The 20,962-nt window shown below is 36.4% G+C and overlaps 1 protein-coding gene across 1 annotated transcript in view; it reads right to left on the reverse strand.

The window, feature by feature from the left end:
• HSF5 (heat shock transcription factor 5) overlaps positions 1 to 20,962 on the reverse strand; it is a 40,696-nt gene that overhangs the window by 17,964 nt on the left and 1,770 nt on the right. Inside the window, exons 2-6 of the mRNA XM_019636604.1 lie at positions 20,577 to 20,955; positions 17,832 to 18,206; positions 12,852 to 12,949; positions 8,800 to 9,321; positions 6,742 to 6,919 (exon numbers count right to left, since the gene is read on the reverse strand). Of these exons, the coding sequence (XP_019492149.1) occupies positions 6,742 to 6,919; positions 8,800 to 9,321; positions 12,852 to 12,949; positions 17,832 to 18,206; positions 20,577 to 20,955 (1,552 nt within the window). The remainder of the gene's footprint in view (positions 1 to 6,741; positions 6,920 to 8,799; positions 9,322 to 12,851; positions 12,950 to 17,831; positions 18,207 to 20,576; positions 20,956 to 20,962) is intronic.

Raw genomic sequence — 20,962 nt, forward strand, 5'->3', positions numbered from 1 at the left:
AAGGACAGCAACTTGTCTGTTCCCCTTCCCCCAACTCCCCAATAAAAAAAATAAATTAAAAAAATAAAATCAAGGAAAGACATTATTAGCTTTAATTTACAGAATTGCTGTTTGATCCCACTGGTTTACACATTTTGAATAGTTGTTTAAATATACTTAAAAATAAAATTCTTGGAGAAATAAAATAGAATATGCAACAGAATATATTAATATATAGTTGATAGCTGATTTGGTATCTAAGGAAACGGCAAAATAGTGAATATCCTTTGATGTGTCCAGTAACAAATATTGGGTTGTCGGAAAATTCATGACATACTTTTTCTATGTTTTTTGTTGCAAAAATGCATCATGACTTTTCCGACAACCCAATAGAAAGTAGAAAGGTAACTGCATGAAAAGGACTTGAATAGATAACCCAAAAAGATTCCTCAATGGCCATTTCCTTACCAGTGCAGTCCTACTTTGTATAGTCAACAAACAGATTAGTAGGTTTATTAAATATGAAAACATAGCTATAGAAATGCAACTGTGTGCTTAATACATGACAAATTAACCTAGTGTGTATTATTAAAGCATTGTGAAGCACTAACATTTATAAAACTGAGTTTATCACTATGTCCTAAAACACATTCTTCTGCATAAAGATCTTCCAGTGTCTTCCTGAAGGCAGTATTCACTTAAGGCATTAAATTGCATGTAGAATGGGAAACTGAAAACAATGGACAAGAGTCTATTTCAGATATAAACATGAGTTCATTATATTTTAAAAGCAATTCTAATAATAAAAGAAGCAATATTACTGAAAATTATCTAAAGGTAAAAATTTTCTCTCCCATTATAGGTTAGAAAAACAAGTTTATACACTTTATCCTTTAGAGGTAACTCAAATATATAATTGTTTTGAACTTAAATCTACTCCAAAATAGTACAGTGTCAACAGTAGGAAAATTGCCTGATATAAATGCTCAAAAGGAAAAACATCCTAATAGTAAATTAATTTCAAGATAAGTTACTATAGCAACTATAACCCCAACATCTCCTCACTGATGATAAGGTAAGAAAAGGTCATCTTGGGCATAGACGCAAAAGAGGTGAAAGCAGAACAGATATTTGTGCACCCATGCAGCAGCATTATTCACAACAGACAAAAGGTAGAAGCAACACAGTGTCTATCAACAGATAAATGGATAAGATGTAGTGCATACATACAATGGAAAATCATTCAGCATTAAAAAGGAAGGAAATTTTGACATATGCTACATCAATGAACTTTGAAGATACTATGCTAAGTGAAATAAGCAATCATAACAGGACAAATATTGTAGTGTCCTCATTACACGAGGTTCCTATAGTTGTCAAATTCTTTAAGAAAGAAAGTACAATGGTGGTTGCCAGGAGCTGGGGGGAGAGGGGAACGTGAGTTAGTGTTTAATGGGTATGGAGTTTAGTTGGGGAAGATGGAAAAGGTCTGGAGATGGATGGTGGGGGTGCTAGTACAACAATGTGAATGTATTTAATGCCACAAGACTGTACACTTAAAAATGATAACTTTTCTGTTATATATATTTTACCTCAATAAAAAGAAAGGCAAATATAACTGTGCTTTGCTTAGATTCTTCTGGCAACTAAGAAGAACTTCCTGGTGTATCTATGCCAAGTCCTTTTTCCCATAAGAACAAAATCAGGCCTTTTCAGGGAAACTGACAATACAGGCTACCTGAGCACAAGAATAATAGCATTGGAAAGTTCTTATAATTCCAGATTCTATATTTTTTTAAGTATATTATGTAGGATTAGAAGCTTAAAGATCAACTCTTTAGAATTTAAATGTACTTTGAAACAATAATAAGCAACTCTTTTTGTCCAATAGTCAATTCAGAAAATTTTTTAAATGATACGATACACTTTGTCAATAAAAAATTAAAAAATCATATGTACCTTGGGGGGAAATATATATTCTTACAAATTACTTGATTTAGCTTTTAAAAGTGTTAATATCTAGGCTCATTTGAAAGGCAGCTTTTAGGGCCGGCCGAGTGGTGCGATGGTTAAGAACTCGCTTGGGATGCCAGAGGGCCCCGGTTCGGATCCCACATATGAGGGCCAGTGACACTGCCCTCNCACGGCAGCCCAGCTCCAAGTTGAGCTGTTGTTCAGCATCTTAGCTGTAGAGGGCAGTGTCACTGGCCCTCATATGTGGGATCCAAACCGGGGACCTCTGGTGTCCCAAGCCAGTTCTTAACCATTGCGCCACTCGGCCGGCCCTGTAGTTGCTTTTAGGGTTGTTGAGCTATTACAAAAAAAACCTGCTTTGTACATTTGTGTATAGGTCTTTCTGTGGATATGGCTGGATTGGGTGGTGGGTATATGTTTAACTTAATTTTTAAGGAACAGCCAATTGTCAAACTGTTTCCAAAAGTGGTTATCTTATTTTTAATTCCCATGAGCAGTGTATGAGAGTTCCGGGTGCCTCATCAACAGTTGGTATGATCATGTTTTTTTTTCCTTTTTAAAAATTGTAGTCATTCTATTAATATGAGATCCAAGATGGTGTAGTAGATAAACGCTGTGCTTGCCTCCTCCCATGAACACATTAAAAATACAACTAAATTATAGAACAATCAACCTGGACTACCATCTGGACATGTGCATCCATATGTTTATTGCAGCATTGTTTACAATGGCCAAGATGTAGAGGCAGCCTAGGTGTCCGTCGATGGATGAATGGATAAAGAGGAGGTGATACATATATACAATGGAATATTGATTGGCCAGGGAAGGGAATGAGTTCTTGTCATTTGCAACGGTGTGGATGGACCTGGGGGGTATTGTGCTGAGTGGAGCATGTCAGACAGGGAAAGACAGATGTAGCGTGATTTCACTTATATGTGAAATCTAGCAGCGTGATTTCACTTATATGTGAAATCTAAAGAACAAAATACACAAACTCATAGGTACAGAGAACATTCTGATGGTTGCCAGATGAGAGGGGTTGGGGGAGCGGGAAGGGATTAAGAAGTACAAATTGGTTGTTACAAAGTAGTCATGGGGTTGTAGGGTATAGCATAAAGAATATAGTCAATAATATTGTAATAACTATGTGCAGTGTTAGATGAATACTAGATTTACCAGAGTGGTAGATGGGAGGGATTTGGGGGAGCAGGCTGCAAAAGGTGAAGGGAGTAAGAAGTACAAATTGGTAGTTACAAAATAGTCATGGGGATGTAAAGTAAAGCATAGGGAATATAGTCAATAATATGGTAATAACTGTGCCAGGTGGGCATTAAACTAGTCAGGGGGATCACTTCTTAAATTATATAAATCTCTAACCACTATACTGTACACCTGAAATTAATATAAAATAATATTGAATGTCAACTATAATTGAAAAATTAAAAAAGGGGAAATAGGTAAAAGGCAAATAAGAGGTCCAAATTTCCAGGTATAAAACAATAAGTCATGCAGATGTAATTGTAATATACAGCATAGGGAATATAGTAGTCAATAATATTGTGATAGCATTGTACAGTGTCAGATGGCTGCTGGACTTATCATGGTGATCACTTACTTCTTTGGGTATGTAAATGACATACATACATACCATACTATGGTGTATACCTGAAACTAATATAATATTGTATATTAGCTATATCTGTAATAAAAATCTTAAAAAATGTTTAGCCATTCTAATAAGGGTATAATGATATCAAATTGTAGTTTTAATCTGACTTCCATGATGAGTAAACATGTTAAACATCTTTCCAAGTGCTTATTGGCCATTTTTCTGTCTTCTTTTGTGAAATGTCTGTTCATATCTTCCCATTTTTGAATTTCATTATAAGAGTTCTTTTTACATTCTAGATATGTCCTTCATTTTGATATGTGTTATCAATGTTTTCTCCTAGCCTTTGGGTTGCTTTTTCATTTTCTGTATGGTGTCTTTCAAAGAACAAAACTTAAATTTTGATGAAATCCAATTTATCAATTTTTCTTTATTAATCATGCATTTTGTGTTCTAAGAAATCTTTGCCCACCCTAAAGTAGCAGTTTTTCTCTTATTTTTTTCAAGAAATTTTATAGTTTTAGGTTTAGCACATTTGTTGAAAACCAATTGACCACATTGACCATATAGTTTTCTGCTAGAAAATTTTATAATTTTTAGGTTTTATATTTAGGTCTGTAATTCATTTTGAGTTAATTTTTATGGTGTGAGGAATGGGTCAATGATAGCTTCTGTTAGAAAGACTTTCTTTTCTCCATTATATTGCCTTAGCACATTTGTTGAAAACCAATTGACCACATTGTGGGTCTATTTCTGTACTCTCTATTTTGTTTCACTCATCTATATGTCTACCTTTTCACCAATATCAAACTATTTTGATTACTGTAGCTTTATGGTAAGTCTTGAAATCATGTGAGGTGCCCTTCAACGTTTTGTTTTTAAAAATTACTTTGGTTACTCTACGTCCTTTGCATTTCCCTTTAAATTTTAGAATCAGTTTGTCATTAAAAAAAAGGTCTACTGGGGTGGCAGGTTAGCTCAGTTGGTTAGAATGCAGTGCTCATAACACCAAGGTTTCTGGTTTGATCCCCACATGGGTCACTGTGAGCTGCGTCCTCCACAACTAGATTGAAACAACTACTAGACTTGGAGCTGATGGGTCCTGGTGGTGGTGGTGGGGGCGGGGAGGGAAGCCTACTGGAATTTTTATTGGTATTGCATTGAATTTATATATCAATTTGGGGAGAACCATCACTTTAACAATATTGGGTCTTCTTATCCATGAACATGCATATCTTTCCATTTATTTATGGAAATTAAGAAATTCCTTAATTTCTTTTAGCAAAATTTGTAGTTTTTAGTGTAGAGGTCTTAGGCATCTTTGTTCAATTTATTTCTAGGTATCTTATGATTTTGGTCCTACTGTAAATGCTTGGTTTTTTTAAATTTCATTTTCCAATGATGTGCTGCTAGTTTATAAAAATACAATTGCTTTTGTATATTAACCTATGTTCTGCAACCTTGCTAAATTCATTTATTTGTTCTAGTAGTCGTTTTATAGATTCCCTAGACTTTTTTTACATAAATAATCATATCATATGAAATACAGTTTTACTTCTTCCTTTCCAATTTTATGCCTTTTATTTCTTTTTCTTGACTATTGCAATGGCTAGGTCCACCCGTACAATACTGAATAAAGTAATAAAAGTGGGCATCCTTGCCTTATTCCCAATCTCAAGGGTAAACAGTTCAGTCTTTCAGTGTTTATTACGATCTTCACTATACATATTTTATAGATGCTCTTTATCAATTTGAGGAATTTTCTACTATCCCTACTTTATTGAAAGTTTTTATTATGAGTGCTGAATTTTGTCAAGTGCTTTCCCTGCATCTACTGAAATCATTTTCCCCTTTATTCTGTTAATATGGTATATAACACTGTTAAATTTTTAAAAATCGATAAAGCCTTTCATTCCTGAGACAAACTATACTTGGTTATGGTGTATTACCATTTTTAAATATTGTTGGATTCAATGGACTAGGATAAAGAGACCAGAAATAAACCCAGTACAATATTAGCTGCATTAATAAATGTATGACTTTGAACAACTTACTTACCCTCCACAAGCCTAAGTTTCCTGATCTTTTAAAACAATAACAATACCACTTTCATCGAGTTTGTTGTATAGCATAAAAATAGGTATGCAGTAAATATTACTTCCTGTCCTTTTCTAAATTGCCTTCAAAGTCTATGCCATTATTTTAAAAACCTTTAGTGGTGAGAAATCTTAATTTTTGATCATGGATTGGATCATATACTCAACTAAAAGTGACTATGCAAGCTAAGTTTAATGAATGATAGTTCATGAATAATAGTTTTTAGTCTAAAAGGTGTTTTGCAGAAAGAACCCAATGAGTCTGAACAACATCTTGAACATATCACTTCACTATTAGTGTACTTTTTGGAGAAATTCTCACAGAAGTTCTCAACATTTTTCAAATTTTTATAGGTTAAAATGACTACTTGATCTGATTGACTAAATCTACTTGAATTGCATCCCTCTGCCATGCATATAATTTGAGAATATTAAAGTTGCCCACTGTAGGCTCTGATGACATGTTTTTTTGACCACATAAGAAACACATTTTATTAGATGCCACTATTTTGTTTAAAAAATGATTTTTCCCAATTTTCCCTAGAGTAAACCAACTGTATGTGCCTAAAACAATCACTAATTCTGGGCTCCTACAAACCACAAGAGAAACAATCCTACTGACACAGAGTTATACTTTACAGTATCTTTATAATGTGCTCAGGATAATGTCTTTAATGTCCATCTAATTTTTCCTGCTACAATTAAAGTGCATTTCCTCTTTTCCTATAGTCTGTTAATAAGAGAACAAGTACATCTATAAATACAAAGTCTTTGGCATCTGAAGCAGTTATTAAATCACTCTTCATCTTTACCTTCTCCAATTTAACCCAAATTCCTTTGGTTTTACTTACTATGTTCTACCTTTTCAAAAGCTCAAATTCTTACATGGAATATTAAGGAAAAAAACTTTTACATACTTTACAAGGATAATTAAGAAGAAAGAGTTAAAATTAGTTATGTAAACAGCAATGTGATAAGTATAATACAAATAATAATAAATGAAGACCCAGAAAAACTGTCATTCATATATAAATTCTACACCATGTTTCTACTTCTAACATTCTAGAGCACGCTAATCCTTACCAGGGGACTTTGCTTGCTGTGAGCTGCTTCTCCGCTCTCTGTATCTGGCTGGAGTGGATAAACCTGTGTCTTTATTAGGCTTGCTCTCAGGCCCCATTTCTGAAATAAGGAATCCCATCTGTTCTGAAGGCAAGATATTCTCAGGAGGATCGGTCTGGCATTTTATACTGGCATCCACCTAAAATATTAAACCCACTCATTATTCTGAATTTTCTCCAAATATTTATGAAAAGTTATTTTATCAGAGGAGTTCTACTATAGAAACATGATCCAACAAACATGCTTGTAAAGATCCTTATGAATGATACTACCTTTGATTGTGTTGATCTAATTTGAATATTTGGTAGTAAGATGTATATTTCCCCATAATACACAAACTTTTGAAATGCATGTAGAGCTAAAACATTTACTTTTGCTCACCGGAAGATTTACCATGAAGCCTGTTGATTTTTTTGGTAAAATTCACACACAAAAATCTATAATTGACTAAGATCACTATCTTTTTCCACTCTAGAATCCCTTCCATCAGATTTCCCCTCCTGTTGGTCATATTGAAATGCCCATAAACATAATCCTGTTGGATGATGTCAGTGGGGCTGTGGACACTTTACCAATTTTGTATTCTTTGTCTTAAAGTGGCCCTCAAAATCTAGATATGCCTTGCTTATGAGATATGTTTCTTTCTTGGGAGTTCCTAAGCTTTCTTTGGATTGTCAAATCCCTTTGACAAGGTGACTCTATTTCTTTATGAATTTATTTTAAAATAAAACTAAAACTAATGAAATAAAGCTATAAGTTAAAATCGTAGCTTTCAAAAGCTGTGATGTTTAAATATATATTTTAAAGAAAAAGTAAGAATGTGAATGCAATTTTAAGGCATGAAATCTAATATTTTAGATGCGACTATGAAGGAACAGAGACAAATTTATGTTGTTTGCATAGGTATATTTGAAACATAATGGGCTGTCTTTGGTCTACTGAATTTATATTATTTTAACACATAATATACTGGGTTTCAACATTTGGGCTCAAAAAGGAAAATGAGTTGACAGAAACCTTAATACATTTGGATTTAAAATTAGAGCTAAAAAAGAATGTATTAAAAAAGACTGCCTAGGGCCGGCTGAGTGGCTCAGTTGGTTAAGAGCTCGCTTAAGAGTACAAGCTCTGAGCAATAGGGACGCCGGTCCGATAACTTGCCTGAGCTGCGCTGCTGCTAAGCTGCCAACAGGTGGCAGGATGACTCAGCTTTAAAAAAAAAAACTGCCTAAAAGTTATCTTGGGCCTCTCTAACAATGAGGCCCAAAGTCCCATTAAATAGAAAATCCAAAATGAAAAAAAAAGGCTAAGATCAAGAAAAAAAATTAAAAGTAGGAAAAAAATACTTATTAAATTAAATTTAAAAAGCGATTTTAATTGTATGTACTTTTATTTAGAATCAAAATTTATTCATTTTCAAAAACTAGCAACAATAAAGGAATTAGCCTCTACCTTCAGAATATGTGTCTCAAACTAGTAAGAGTTCTGTTTTAACAATGTAGATATTAGTAAGGAAATTCAAACACAGTATACTCACAAGTCAAATTAGAATTCAATAATGATGTAAGAAAGTATGAAAATACCTCCAATCATCTCCTTACTTCCATGCTACAAATGATTAGGAAGTTCTGATATTATCTGTCAGATAAATCATCCCTTCAGAGTAGTAGAATTTAATCAGTCAAGCATACCTCGTCCAATCCAAATTAAGATAGGAAACAGGAAGCAAACCTGAAGGCATGCTTTTAACATGAAAATAAATCTTATACCACAATGCTCAATCAGAATGCCTCTCTAGAGGTTGACTTCAGACCAAATAGCATAGTGAGAGGATGGCTGGGGATTAAGGTGAATTCTTTCTGAATCTTTTGTGCAGAACCACTAGGACATGATGCTTCTGGAAAGCATAATGAACTGGTATTAAACCCAAATAAAATCTGAACAAACTCCTCACTAGAACAGTCTTTAGCAAGAATTAGGTACTTTAAGCTTTACTGGGATTTTTTCTTTTCCCCTTACCTGGTGTGTGCTGAATGGTAGCCCTTCCTGCACAAAGACTATTGAAGATGGAGATGAATTATGACTTAGCTGCTCCTTCAGTTTCACATGAGCTTGTTGAATGGCTGCAGATTCCTGCATTGTAGTATTTTCAACAGGCTGAGCTGTGTGGATGGTATAGATGTACTCAGGTGACTGTGGTAGAGGGCAGGTAATTGCTTGTTCTGTTCCGACCACAAAAGATGTAATATCAGAGCCTACAGGAGTAAGTGGCTCCAGCTGGCTAGCCTGACTTGTGGAAGATAGATTGCTGTTGCTTGAATTAGCTAGGATAGGTTGGCCTCTGTTAGACTGAGATGTTGGGCACTGATTCTCAACAGGCTCCACCTTTACCATCTCCAATTTAGGGGAGGAATGCAATTCATCTACTATCTGAAAAACAGCCTCTAGGTTTACTTCTGTCTTTTTATTTTCATCAGTAGTACTGCAAGGCCAATTAGAAGGCAGAAAATCAACTGGATAGGCGGACTGCATTGGAGGATTCTGGGAAAAGAGAAAATAGGACTGTTTGGATAGAAAATTAAATATGAGATTAAGGAGGAAAGCAACAACATTTAGGCTGATGAATGCTAAACAGAAATAGATTAAACTTAAACTAAAGCTTACTAAGAAAACTTGGACACGAATCAACTTTTCAGCAGTGGTAGCTTCAATTCTATTGTTAATATTTACTTAGCAACTTTTATATGTCAACCACTATGCTAAGTTTAATACTGGAATGGACCAATAATTCTCAGAGTTAAAAAACAAAATCAAAAGCTTCGTACCCAAATACCTATTTGCTGATAAAATGTCTGTATACCAAATTCTTCCATAAAGGATGACAGACAAAAACATCAATTGTATCTATCATATATTGTTTTAGGAATGTAGTAAGGAAATTTCAAACACAGGATGCTCACAAGTCCACCAATGCTTCTATAGATTCAGGGGGAGGTACTGATATTCTGTTCCAAATGATCTCAGAAAAAACAGATGGAATATCAAATGTCCACTGGTTTGTGAGATTGTTTGTTTTTAATAATAAAAAATTTAATTAAAAATAGATGTCACTTGGGCCGGCCGGGTGGCGCATTGGTTAAGAGCTGGCTTGGGATGCCAGAGGGCCCCGGTTCGGATCCCACATATGAGGGCCAGTGACACTGCCCTCTACAGCTAAGATGCTGAACAACAGCTCAACCTGGAGCTGGGCTGCCGTGAGTCACCGGCGACGGCGTAGGCTGCAGCCCCTGTTGCAGTGGGTTGCCATGGGCTACCGTGTGTAGCCAGCAGCCAGCGTGAGCGGCCAGCAGCCGCAGTGAGCGGCCGTCCAGAAGCCGGCGACTGATCTGCCTCGCCCGGGAAGAGCGCAATGATGGTGCCAACTTGGGCCAGTGAAGCAACGTCCTCCACAACTAGACTGAAGAACAAAGGGACAGCAACTTGTCTGTTCCCCTTCCCCCAATTCTCCAGCGCTGGTCCCATCCCCCAATTCCCCAATTTAAAAAAAAAAAAAAAGATGTCACTTTTAGATTGATATCTTAAAATGTATTCCCTTATACATAGTACTTTGCACAGAGTAGGCAGTCAATGACATGTTTGGTAATAAATGATCTCAACCTATGAACATAAAATAATGAAAAGTAATGATTAAATAAAACATGTAATGAGTTGTACTGCTAAATGTAGAGCTTTGCACAGAGTAGGCATTCAATAAATGTTTGTTGATTATCTCAAATTATAAACATAAAATACAGAAGTTATGATTAAATAAAATGTGCAGTGTGCTGATGTTGCCAAACACACTACAAAGGTTGTGTCAATAATTTAGAGAACATTAATACCAAATAACATATATTTCAATAGTTTAAGCATCAAGCTACTTTTACTATAGCCAACAGCACTATTTATTGAGTTCTCACTATGTGCCAAGCACATGCAAAGTGCTATATATACATTATTTCATTTAATCCTTATAAGAGGTCTATGAAATGCGAAAATCTCCATTTCCAAATGATGAAACTGAAGTTCAGAGAAACTTTGTAATTTGCCCAAAGTCATAATGAAATAACTGATAGAGCCAGGTTTCAGACCTAGGGTTGCATTACTCAAGAGCTCTTGCTCTTAACCATTACAATATACTGACCATTCATGCACACACTTACCTACAGTCCAACTAACTGCATTAATTCTAGAATGGCACCCAAAATACTTTCACTTTCTTTCCATTTTAAAATCTTATGTCTACCTATCTCTATTTTCCTATAATAAACATGTATTGTCTTTGTAATAATAAAAGGTCTTTAAAGATGTTTTAAATAATTTAAGACATAAACATAATCAAGATATGAACACTGTCAGAGCATCTCCAGCATGATTCACTGGAGACAGTGTGTGGATCCACAAATAAAAACACCTAATTTGTGTGATAGATATGTCCCTCTAGTCAAGATAAATAGACTGGACTATCATGATTGATGATATCTGCCATTAAAAATGTCCAACTAAGTTCTCCTGATCTGATTCTATACTCTTCAAACAACAATCTGATTATAATTTGACTTCACAAGTAGATTTTCTCAAAAAAAAAAAAAAAGAATGTTATTTTGTGTACTGGAATGCCACAAGATATTCTCTTAAGAACGGAAAGCTATATCTTGGCTGCATAATATCAAAAGCAAGCACATAATTACAACCTTTAAGTAATTATAGCATAGAAATACAAAGCATGTTATTTAACCTAGGAATAGCAGTCTAAAACATTGAAATCAAAGCAATTGTTTCATAATAATGAGAAGATAATTGAAGTACACTGTTTACAACATGGGGGCTGAAGGAGAGACCACCACTTAAATTTCTAATTTTTGACATCATTTTTCTTTTCTCCTTAAGAAAAAGTAAGTGCCATCTTGTAAGAGTCTGTCATTTAGTGACTTATAACCTTTTAGAGTTTATCTGGTATTCATTTTACCATAGAAGAGCCTAGGAATAGCACTGTTCAAACTAACTTTCAGCAATGATGGAAATGTTTTCTATCTGTGCTGTATAATTTGGTAGCCACTAGCCATATGAGACTAGAGAGCACTTGAAATGTGGCTAATGTGACTGAGGAATACATTTTAAATTTTATTTAATTATAATTTCTTTAAATTTAAACTAACCACATGTGGCTTGTGCATACTATATTGGACAGTGCAAGACAAGAAGAATCCTCAAACATCATTTAGATAAACTCTTTTTTTAGAATTGAGAAAACTAAGGCCATAATCCACAGCTTACCTCTAGCTATTCATTAAGATAAAATTACACTTTGAAATTCTGGAAGGTCAATAATATTGTACCTGATATACAGAGTACGAGGTCTGACTATTAAGTTCGTGAACTTGTTGCAACAATGTTGCTAACATTTCTTTTAATATCAGAGGGGTTATTCATTATGAATTTGTACCAACTGGACAAAGAGTTAACCAAGTTTACTATTGGGTTGTCGGAAAAGTCATGACGTATTTTTCTATGTTTTTCATCGCAAAAATGCGTCATACTTTTCCCACAACCCAATATTTGGAAGTCCTAAAAATGAAAAGACTGCATGAAAAAGTTAGACGACCTGAGCTTTTCTCAACAATTCATGGCTCTTTCATCATGACAATGCACCAGCTCACATGGCATTGTCTGAGAAGGAGTTTTTAGCCAGTAAACAAATAACTGTATTGGAACACCCTCCCTACTCACCTGATCTGGCCCCCAATGACTTCTTTACCTGAAGATAAAGGAAATATTGAAAGGAAGACATTTTTATGACATCAGGATATCAAGGGTAATACAATGACAGCTCTGATGGCCATTCCAGAAAACCAGTTCCAAAATTGCTTTGTAGGATGGCCTGGGTGCTAGCGTCAGTGCATAGCTTCCCAAGGGGAGTACTTTGAAGGTGACCGTAGTGATACTAAGCAATGAGGTATGTAGCACTTTTTCTAGGATGAGTTCGCGAACTTAATTATCAGACTTCATATGTCATTGTTCCAAGATCTTACCTGGAAATAGTTGCAGTGTGCATAGGAAGAGGCAGTGGGAGTGACACAATTACTGAGAGCATCCATGTGGGTAGGAGGAGAACAGCACTGTAGCACAGCTGGAACAAATTCAAACACAGAGCAGCCATCAACCAAAATAAACCTCTATAGCATTCAAGGGGCTCCCCTTTCTCAACTTGGAAAGAAAAATTCCAAAAGCTTTTCTTTGTGGGTGCAATAAAATATATTTAGGTGCTATTATTTGTTGACAACAGCATGGTAATAAACTAATTTTAAAAGTCATTTAGGGGCCGGCCGAGTGGCGCGATGGTTAAGAACTGGCTTGGGATGCCAGAGGGCCCCGGTTCGGATCCCACATATGAGGGCCAGTGACACTGCCCTCCACAGCTAAGATGCTGAACAACAGCTCAACCTGGAGCTGGGCTGCCATGAGTCGCCGGCGACGGCGTGGGCTGCAGTCCCTGTGACAGTGGATTGCCATGGGCTACCGTGTGTGGCCAGCAGCCAGCGTGAGCGGCCAGCAGCCGCAGTGAGCGGCCGTCCAGAAGCCGGCGACTGATCTGCCTCGCCAGAGAAGAGCGCAATGATGGTGCCAACTTGGGCCAGTGAAGCAACGTCCTCCACAACTAGATTGAAGAACAAAACAACAGCAACTTGTCTGTTCCCCTTTCCCCAATTCCCCAGCACTGTTCCCATCCCCCCAATTCCCCAATAAAAATCTTAAAAAAAAAAAAAAAAAAAAAAAAAGAAAGGCAGCTTTTAAAATATTTTATCTTTTATACGTATAGTGTTTTAAATTTTATAGTCTATTCACATACATTAATTCACTTAATCCCTGAGCCAAACTATTATTGCCACTTTATAGAAATGGAAATTGAGGCTGAATGACATGAAATAATCCACTGAAGGTCATGTCAGATGATTAACTGCAAAACTGAGACTAGAATTATTTCATTCCATTCAACAAATTATTTACTAAGGGCCCAGTATAGCCAAGCACAATGCTAGGTGTAGGGGGATACAGAAATGAATTAGAGGGAGCCCCACTCTTCAGAGGCCACAAAGCAGACTCTCACTCTAGCAGTTGAAGTATGTTCTCTCTGCTTGAGCAGTCCCACTGCCACCAGTAGCAAAGAAGGGAAGGCCCCTCCACCAATCTCTGCTGTCTACCATATCTGGGAATAACTAACTCTGGGGAAGAGATATACCAGGAAAGAGCCTCTCAAAAGCAAAGCAAAAAATAAAACAAAACAAAACATCTCTCTTTGTATGAGAGGCAGGAGGCAGGCAGGCAGCAGGGCACAGTGCCCAAAAGAATGGACTTTTGAGTCAGTTTGCCTAGGTTTGTTTCCAGCCCTGCCTCTACCTATTCATACTTTGGTTTCCTAGTCTATAAAATGAGCATAATTACACAGCATAATTATATTTCCTCCCTTAAAAGGTTGTGAGGGTTAAATGAATTAATATGTAGAAAGTACTTGGAATAGTGCCTGGTCATAATGATTGCTATATAAATATTTGTTAACTAAAATATGAGATGAAGAGCAGCTACAAATTACTAATCACTGATTTGAGTTTAAAACTTAACTTTGAAAAAACAAATAATATTAGTCAAAGGAAAACAATTCCTCAATACAGGACTCTCTATATATATAAATATGAATATATGAATATTCCTATACATGTTCAAATATATTGAGAATGAGTAAAATAAGATTGTCTAAAATGAAGCTTTTTATAAAAGGTGAAGTTAAATTATAGTAGCACACTAAAAATAACATCAGAGGACAAAAACTGAATTCAAGATAGGGCAAGACTAACAAGCGTCAACTACTACTGATCTACAACATGTTGTCTTTTCAGGAGTGATAAGGGTGAAAAAAATGTAAACAAGCTAGGGAAAAAAACCAGACACTCCAATAGAGAAATGAAAAATGTAAGAAATTTTTCAAATGAATCATTTTATGAGTCAGTCTGGTAGCAATTTTTTAGTCTCAATGTTTGGCTTTATTAGGAAAATTAATAAATGATAAACTATTATAAAATTCAAAATGTACTGGTTATACTATTGGAAGACCAGATCCAAGTTTATTTTCAATATAACTAATGTTTCAATGAAGTTGGATGTTGTTTTTTATTAAAATTTGATCCAAACCTCAAGTCTTATAGTTCACTTTGAAAGGATTTAAGTATGACCATTATTCCAAAATCAATTACTTAATTAGGACTTGGAGAGCTGAATTTGGGAGTGATTATTATCCTGCCTCTGAGATGACGTTCCATTTAACTTTGGGAAAGTCATTTGTAATGCTCTCCATAAACAGGTACTTACTAAATAAATATTGGTTAAATTGTTCACTGCTTTTTGCTTCCTTTACCTAAAATTCAGAAAACTTAAGTACTTGTACAGTATTTTTATGGCATTTTATTTTCCATAGCAGGTCTTTTGTATTTAACAATACAACTTTTTATTTATATAGTACTTCAGAATGTTCAAAGAAGTTTTGCCTACATTATATCATAGAACCACTCTGTGTCTTAGAAGTCATCATGAGTGCATGAGGTTTCTTATTCTCATAACCTCAGAAACTTTATAGTCATTTCAATTATCACTACTGAAGAAGGCAAAACAAAAATTCAGATAACACAAGATTCTATTTCATATGCACTGTATACTATCAAAACATCCGCAGTACTTACCTGTTCTTTAAATGTCTCTTTCCTAGCCTTTACCTTGAACTCTTGGAGACAATTTCCAATTTATAAACTTACATCCAAGTTAACATAAAATATTTTAAAATAACATATCCTAAATCATAATAATTTAACAAATAGTATTTCTGTAATGAACGAATAATATTCATTAGTAGTGTTTTCTAGTAAATAATATATAAGTGGTTCTCATAAAATTTAGAACTAGGAGTTTCTAAGACAATTGTTTGGAACTTGGAATACATTTCCCCATAGAAACATCATACAGGCTAGTTTGGCTCCTGAGCCAGACTATAACCATCTGCACTGTAAGAGTAGGACTAATAGCACTATAAAACCTAACCACCATATCTTATATGTCCATAGGAAAATGCCTCCAAAATTCCAAATTGGAAGGCCAAGCACATTTTTACATCTCCCTGCTGCAGTCCTTCCATATTTCAACTCCCCTGAGGCTTCTGAGTCTTCAGTAGTTTAAGGAGGAGAGCTTGGAGGGGAGTTAGGAAAGAACAGAGAAATATTTATTGGTAAAAGGAGCGGAAGTAGGGTTACTGTCCAGTTGATGGGCTACAGAATATAAAGCAAGTGTAAGGAAGACACACACTGTCTCTTTATATATACACATATACATTCCATGCACCCAGGAAATTCAGCCAAAATTATAATTCAGATACAATGTCTAATTTATTTATTAAAATATTGAATTAAATTCCTCATTAATAAAAATCTGATCCTATTTGTTGCTATACATTAGATATATAACTTATAACATGAAATTGGTCATCTTCTGTTTTTAAAGATCACACAGATATTTTTGTTCTTCAAGAAGTAGCTGATAATCTGGAAAAATACTAGGCCTCAACCTTTTTCTATATAAAAAGGTATAAAAGTTTTTTTAATTTCTAATAGTCGAAATGATTCAAAGTGCTAAATCTTCCTTACTCCGTATAATTCTTTCTCCTTTTTCTTTTCAACTCCATCCATGAAAACAGCAACAGCTCTAAAAATCTATAAAACCTAGTGTAATTTAAACTCTGGTTTTATTCTTTTGTTATTATTAAACTTAAGTGCTTTCAAAAAATAAAGCAATCCCTTTTACTACTATATTTAGGTAGAATGCAATGAGCTGATAGTAAAAGAAGATAATTGGATATTACAGCTAGAAAATAGTGATTCTGTTACAAATGGAACAGTTACCAGATTTACAACTTTTAAAAGGCAACAAATTATTTAATTCCCTTATCTAATTTACATTCCCTTCCACTTATGTTAGCTTTTGATTTCGTCCTGTCTGAGAGAAATAGTCTAACAAAATACCTCTAGAGATCACTTCCAGATCTACATATCTGAGAAAACCACTATTCCTAGAGTCTGAATTCATAGGGAAAAGAAATGTACCCTTTCTTCTCTCTCTTGTGTTTTCTGAAAGCCTTGACCCTTGTCTTGTTTCTATTGTCCTATTTCACCACTCTGTTTAAAGCACACTACATGATGAAACATACACCATGGCTATGATGCCTCTGCAAAATAGAATATACATTTGAATAAAATGGTAAGGCTATAATCTTGCAAAAATGTATTCCTACCCCACCCCCTGAAAAAAAAATAAAGACACCCACCCAAAAGCTAAACAGATTGTCACTATCATAAGGATTCCCAATTAGCAGCTTGAGATTTACCAGTATGTCTTGAATGCCCTTGGTTGAGCTCTAAATCAGTTGTCATTGTCAGGCTCTCCTCTCTGCTAGTCCCCAGTTCTTAGCTGGCTGGGATTAACATTGCAGGGACTTTACTGTCAAACCATATCGTTACGTTTTTATTTAAAAAATATAACTTAGTTTTAAAAAATGGAGAGTAGGCTCTTTAATTAAACTTCATTACTGAGATACTAAAATAATTTTATTATGAGGTAATCTCACCTATAAAATTAAAAAATATAAAATATGTGATATGTACATAAATATTTTTTTAAAAAGAAAAATAATTCTGCACCAAGGACAGAGTTACAGCAAGGTTCCCATGTACTAAGTACTAATTTCATTACTAGGACACATTTTAAAGATACACCTTTATGCACCAACAGAAATTTCACAATCCTTAAGAACACATTGAAATTTTCTATATTGCTTAAAAATGCCTTGATGAGAAATCTTTGACATTTCTTAGGTGCATATTCCTATTTTTGCTTAATCATACAGAAATGCATTTAAAAATACAAATGCTCATAAAATACTTTAAGAGAAGCCACTGAACTTGAATTTCTCATACCTGTTGGATAGTAGGCTTGGGAGTACTGCGCTGAGGGTGTGTAGTTACTATATTTTTGGGAGGAGCTGACCATTGTTTGAGGACCTTGCTGAACGTGTACAGATGTGGTGCTGGGCTGCAGGGTATAGGTTACTTCAGTTGGAAACCTCTGCAGTACAGGAAATTGAACCCCTTTATCTGAAAAAGTGGGAGACGTTTCCACTTGTCCTGGGTGCATTCCAAGGGAGTTCTGCCATGTTCTAGGAGGAATCGGGGTCCGATCTAAACTTTTCAGAGGAAAAGTATTGTGGTTGTGGGACGAAGTTGATATGTAGGAGTAAGGAGACAAACTATCTCGCCGGAATGACCGGTGGAATTGTCCTACAGCCACTGATCCTGCATAAAAGAGGAAAAGCACATTGGTTAATTTTACATTACACTACTGGATGTAGTAAACCCAAAGTCAGAATATACACACTACTCTTCACCATGAAATGTTGACTTCTCAGTCATTTTTTTTTTCTTTAGCTGAGCTATCCTGCCACCTGTTGGCAGCTCAGCAGCTGCTCAGCTCGGGCTGGGACTCGAACCGCTGTTGCTCAGAGCTCACACCCTTGAGCGAGCTCTTAACCAACTGAGCCACTCAGCCGGTCCCTCAGTCATTTTTAACACAACAGAAATCTAGTATTGGTAAAAACAAGTTCAGAATCCAGAATATGAGATTATACATAAAATGCTGAAAATATAATCAAATAAACTTTTGTTTGGTTCTCAATATGACTCGTAGTAAGAGACCAAGTGGCCAAACTCTAAAATTAAATCAAATGTTAAATCAAATATTCAGTGTTAAAAGCCTCGTGTAGATTACTCAGTCATCTTACCTTCTACCTCAATTGATTGACCCAGACTTTCCCAATTGTAAGCTACTTTCTAGAAATTTTAGAAATTCCATTCAGTCTTTCCATTCAGGAACCTTAATAATAGGCACAAAAATGGGCACTCAACCATATCCTTAAAAGAAATAAGTGTGGAACGAATAAGAATTATAACACAAACCAAAAAGAAATTTAATGTATAGGACTCTACTATAAAAGATATAGAAGTGTTCAAACCAGAAACTAAAGTAGAACACAGAAAACAAAATGGAAACTAAAAAGTAGCAGTGTAGTCAGGTATATAACCGAAGAAATTCAAGCAGAATACAAATTACATGAGGAAAAATACAAAAGTCAAGGACTTAGAACATGGAATTAAAGCAAAACAAAATGGGGCCAGTATTCTTACATCCCACCCAAGTTACGAACACAACTCCCTAGTGAACCAAACCTGTGGTGTCGGCAATCCACACCTGACATACCTTCTGCACATACCAACAAGTAGAATGGTAATCCCTTATCTTCTAAACTCCACAGACACAACCTAATCCCTTATCTTCTAAATTCCAAAAGAACAAAATGCTGCGTCATTCAGAATCATAAACTGAATGTAGTGTTACTTTTATTCGTATATTTTAAAAGATTTCCATAACGGAAAAGTAACCCAGACATTTTTATGTTAAAGCCATGTTAACATAATCTGAAAATGTTTCTATTACTCTCCTAGGTGAAGATAAAGAATGAGTTCTCACTATTATATCCTGTTGCTATCTTGGACTTCATATCATGTACTCTTTAAATAGAGAAAGGGTATATTGCCACTCTCACCTTCCTAGAAGAGGGGGAAGAGCACCAGTAATCAAGTTTATAAAATAACTTTTTATCACCGGGAGTTTCTTTTTGTAAATACAGACTTATACATACAAAGTTTTTTCAATACTCAAAGGCTGTATGTAGCCAATAGTGAAAAATTCAAAGGCTGTAAATGCAAGCTTTCTAATATTCTTTTTAACTAAAACTTGAAAGCTGTAAAGAAAATCATTTTTGCCTTACAGGTAATCCAAGCAGAACATCTTAAAAGAAGCATCAGCACTAATTAGCTAGAATGACAGAACTGCTGAGCCAATTCATTCTACACAGGAACAATAGCTGGTAAACAATAATATATGTCTTTGCCTTTGAGGTACATAAACAACGTCTATTGCCCTATACACTACTTGGAGACTAAAATGTGATTATTGTCAGAACCCTCCTTCCAAGATTTCTCAGCTGTGCCAGTGGGTGGAGGATGGCACGTCTCTCCAAGGACAAACTTCCACTCAAGGTGTCTTGTTCACTTTCCCTTGGTTGGTATGAACGTCCTAAGTTTTCTTGACTGCAGCCTGGTTCCTTCCTGCCTTGACCTTCGTCATATTCTCAGCCTGTACAGTAACACTGTCGTGCTTCCCACTAGGGCAAAGGAGGCCCTTCTGTGTTTCTTCCAGACCCCGTGCCTCCACCAAGGGCTACTTATTCTACATGCTCACAGAGTTAAGAAGGTCAATGGCAATGGAGATCTGGAGTTGTGAGACGGGTACAGGAAGAGCAGAAAGAGGGCCTAAAGCAGTAGTCCCTTTAGCTGCTTAGTGGACATAGAAGTGGACATTTAGTGGACATTTAGTTAGCTCCATGCCTCGGACTCTTTCCAGAGGAGGTACTGGCCGATAGGGGGTGGTAGTGAGGACGAGGGAGGTGACGCGACCTGTTTCTGGGGGAAGTACAGCGGAGAGCAGATCCCGGATACCTCAAAGGTGAGGGAGGCGGTGCGACAATGCCCTCTGAAGTGGCAGTTGCGGCCTGAACTCATGGGCCCCGCAGTGGGCGAGGGCCGAGGAGGCCCGATGGGACTCACCGTGCGGCTCCGGCCTGGGCCCCGCGGGCGGCGGCGGCTCCTGGTGCTGCAGCGGGGAGGTGGAGGCCGAGGCGGAGGCCGATGTGATGAGGAGCCTCTGGAAGCGGTTGGGCGGCCGGCAGGGCACCTCCAGGCCGGCCGCCAGCTTGGCCTTGTTGGCGCTGGTGAGCCTCTTGAGGTGCACAAGCAGCTGCGGCTGATCGCGGCGGAAGTGCGGGCTGTGGAAGTGGTGGAGCGGCCCGTCGCCCGCCGGCCCACCACCCCCGGGCCCCGGCCCGGGCCCTGGCGCGCCGGGCCCGCCCAGCACCACCTTGCGGAAGCCGTAGAGGTTGAGTTGGCGGATGAAGCTGGTGAAGTTGGTGGTTTTGAAGAGCTCAGGCTCAGCC

This window comes from Hipposideros armiger, unplaced genomic scaffold (assembly GCF_001890085.2).
Source record: "Hipposideros armiger isolate ML-2016 unplaced genomic scaffold, ASM189008v1 scaffold_29, whole genome shotgun sequence".
Taxonomy (NCBI): Eukaryota; Metazoa; Chordata; class Mammalia; order Chiroptera; family Hipposideridae; genus Hipposideros; species Hipposideros armiger.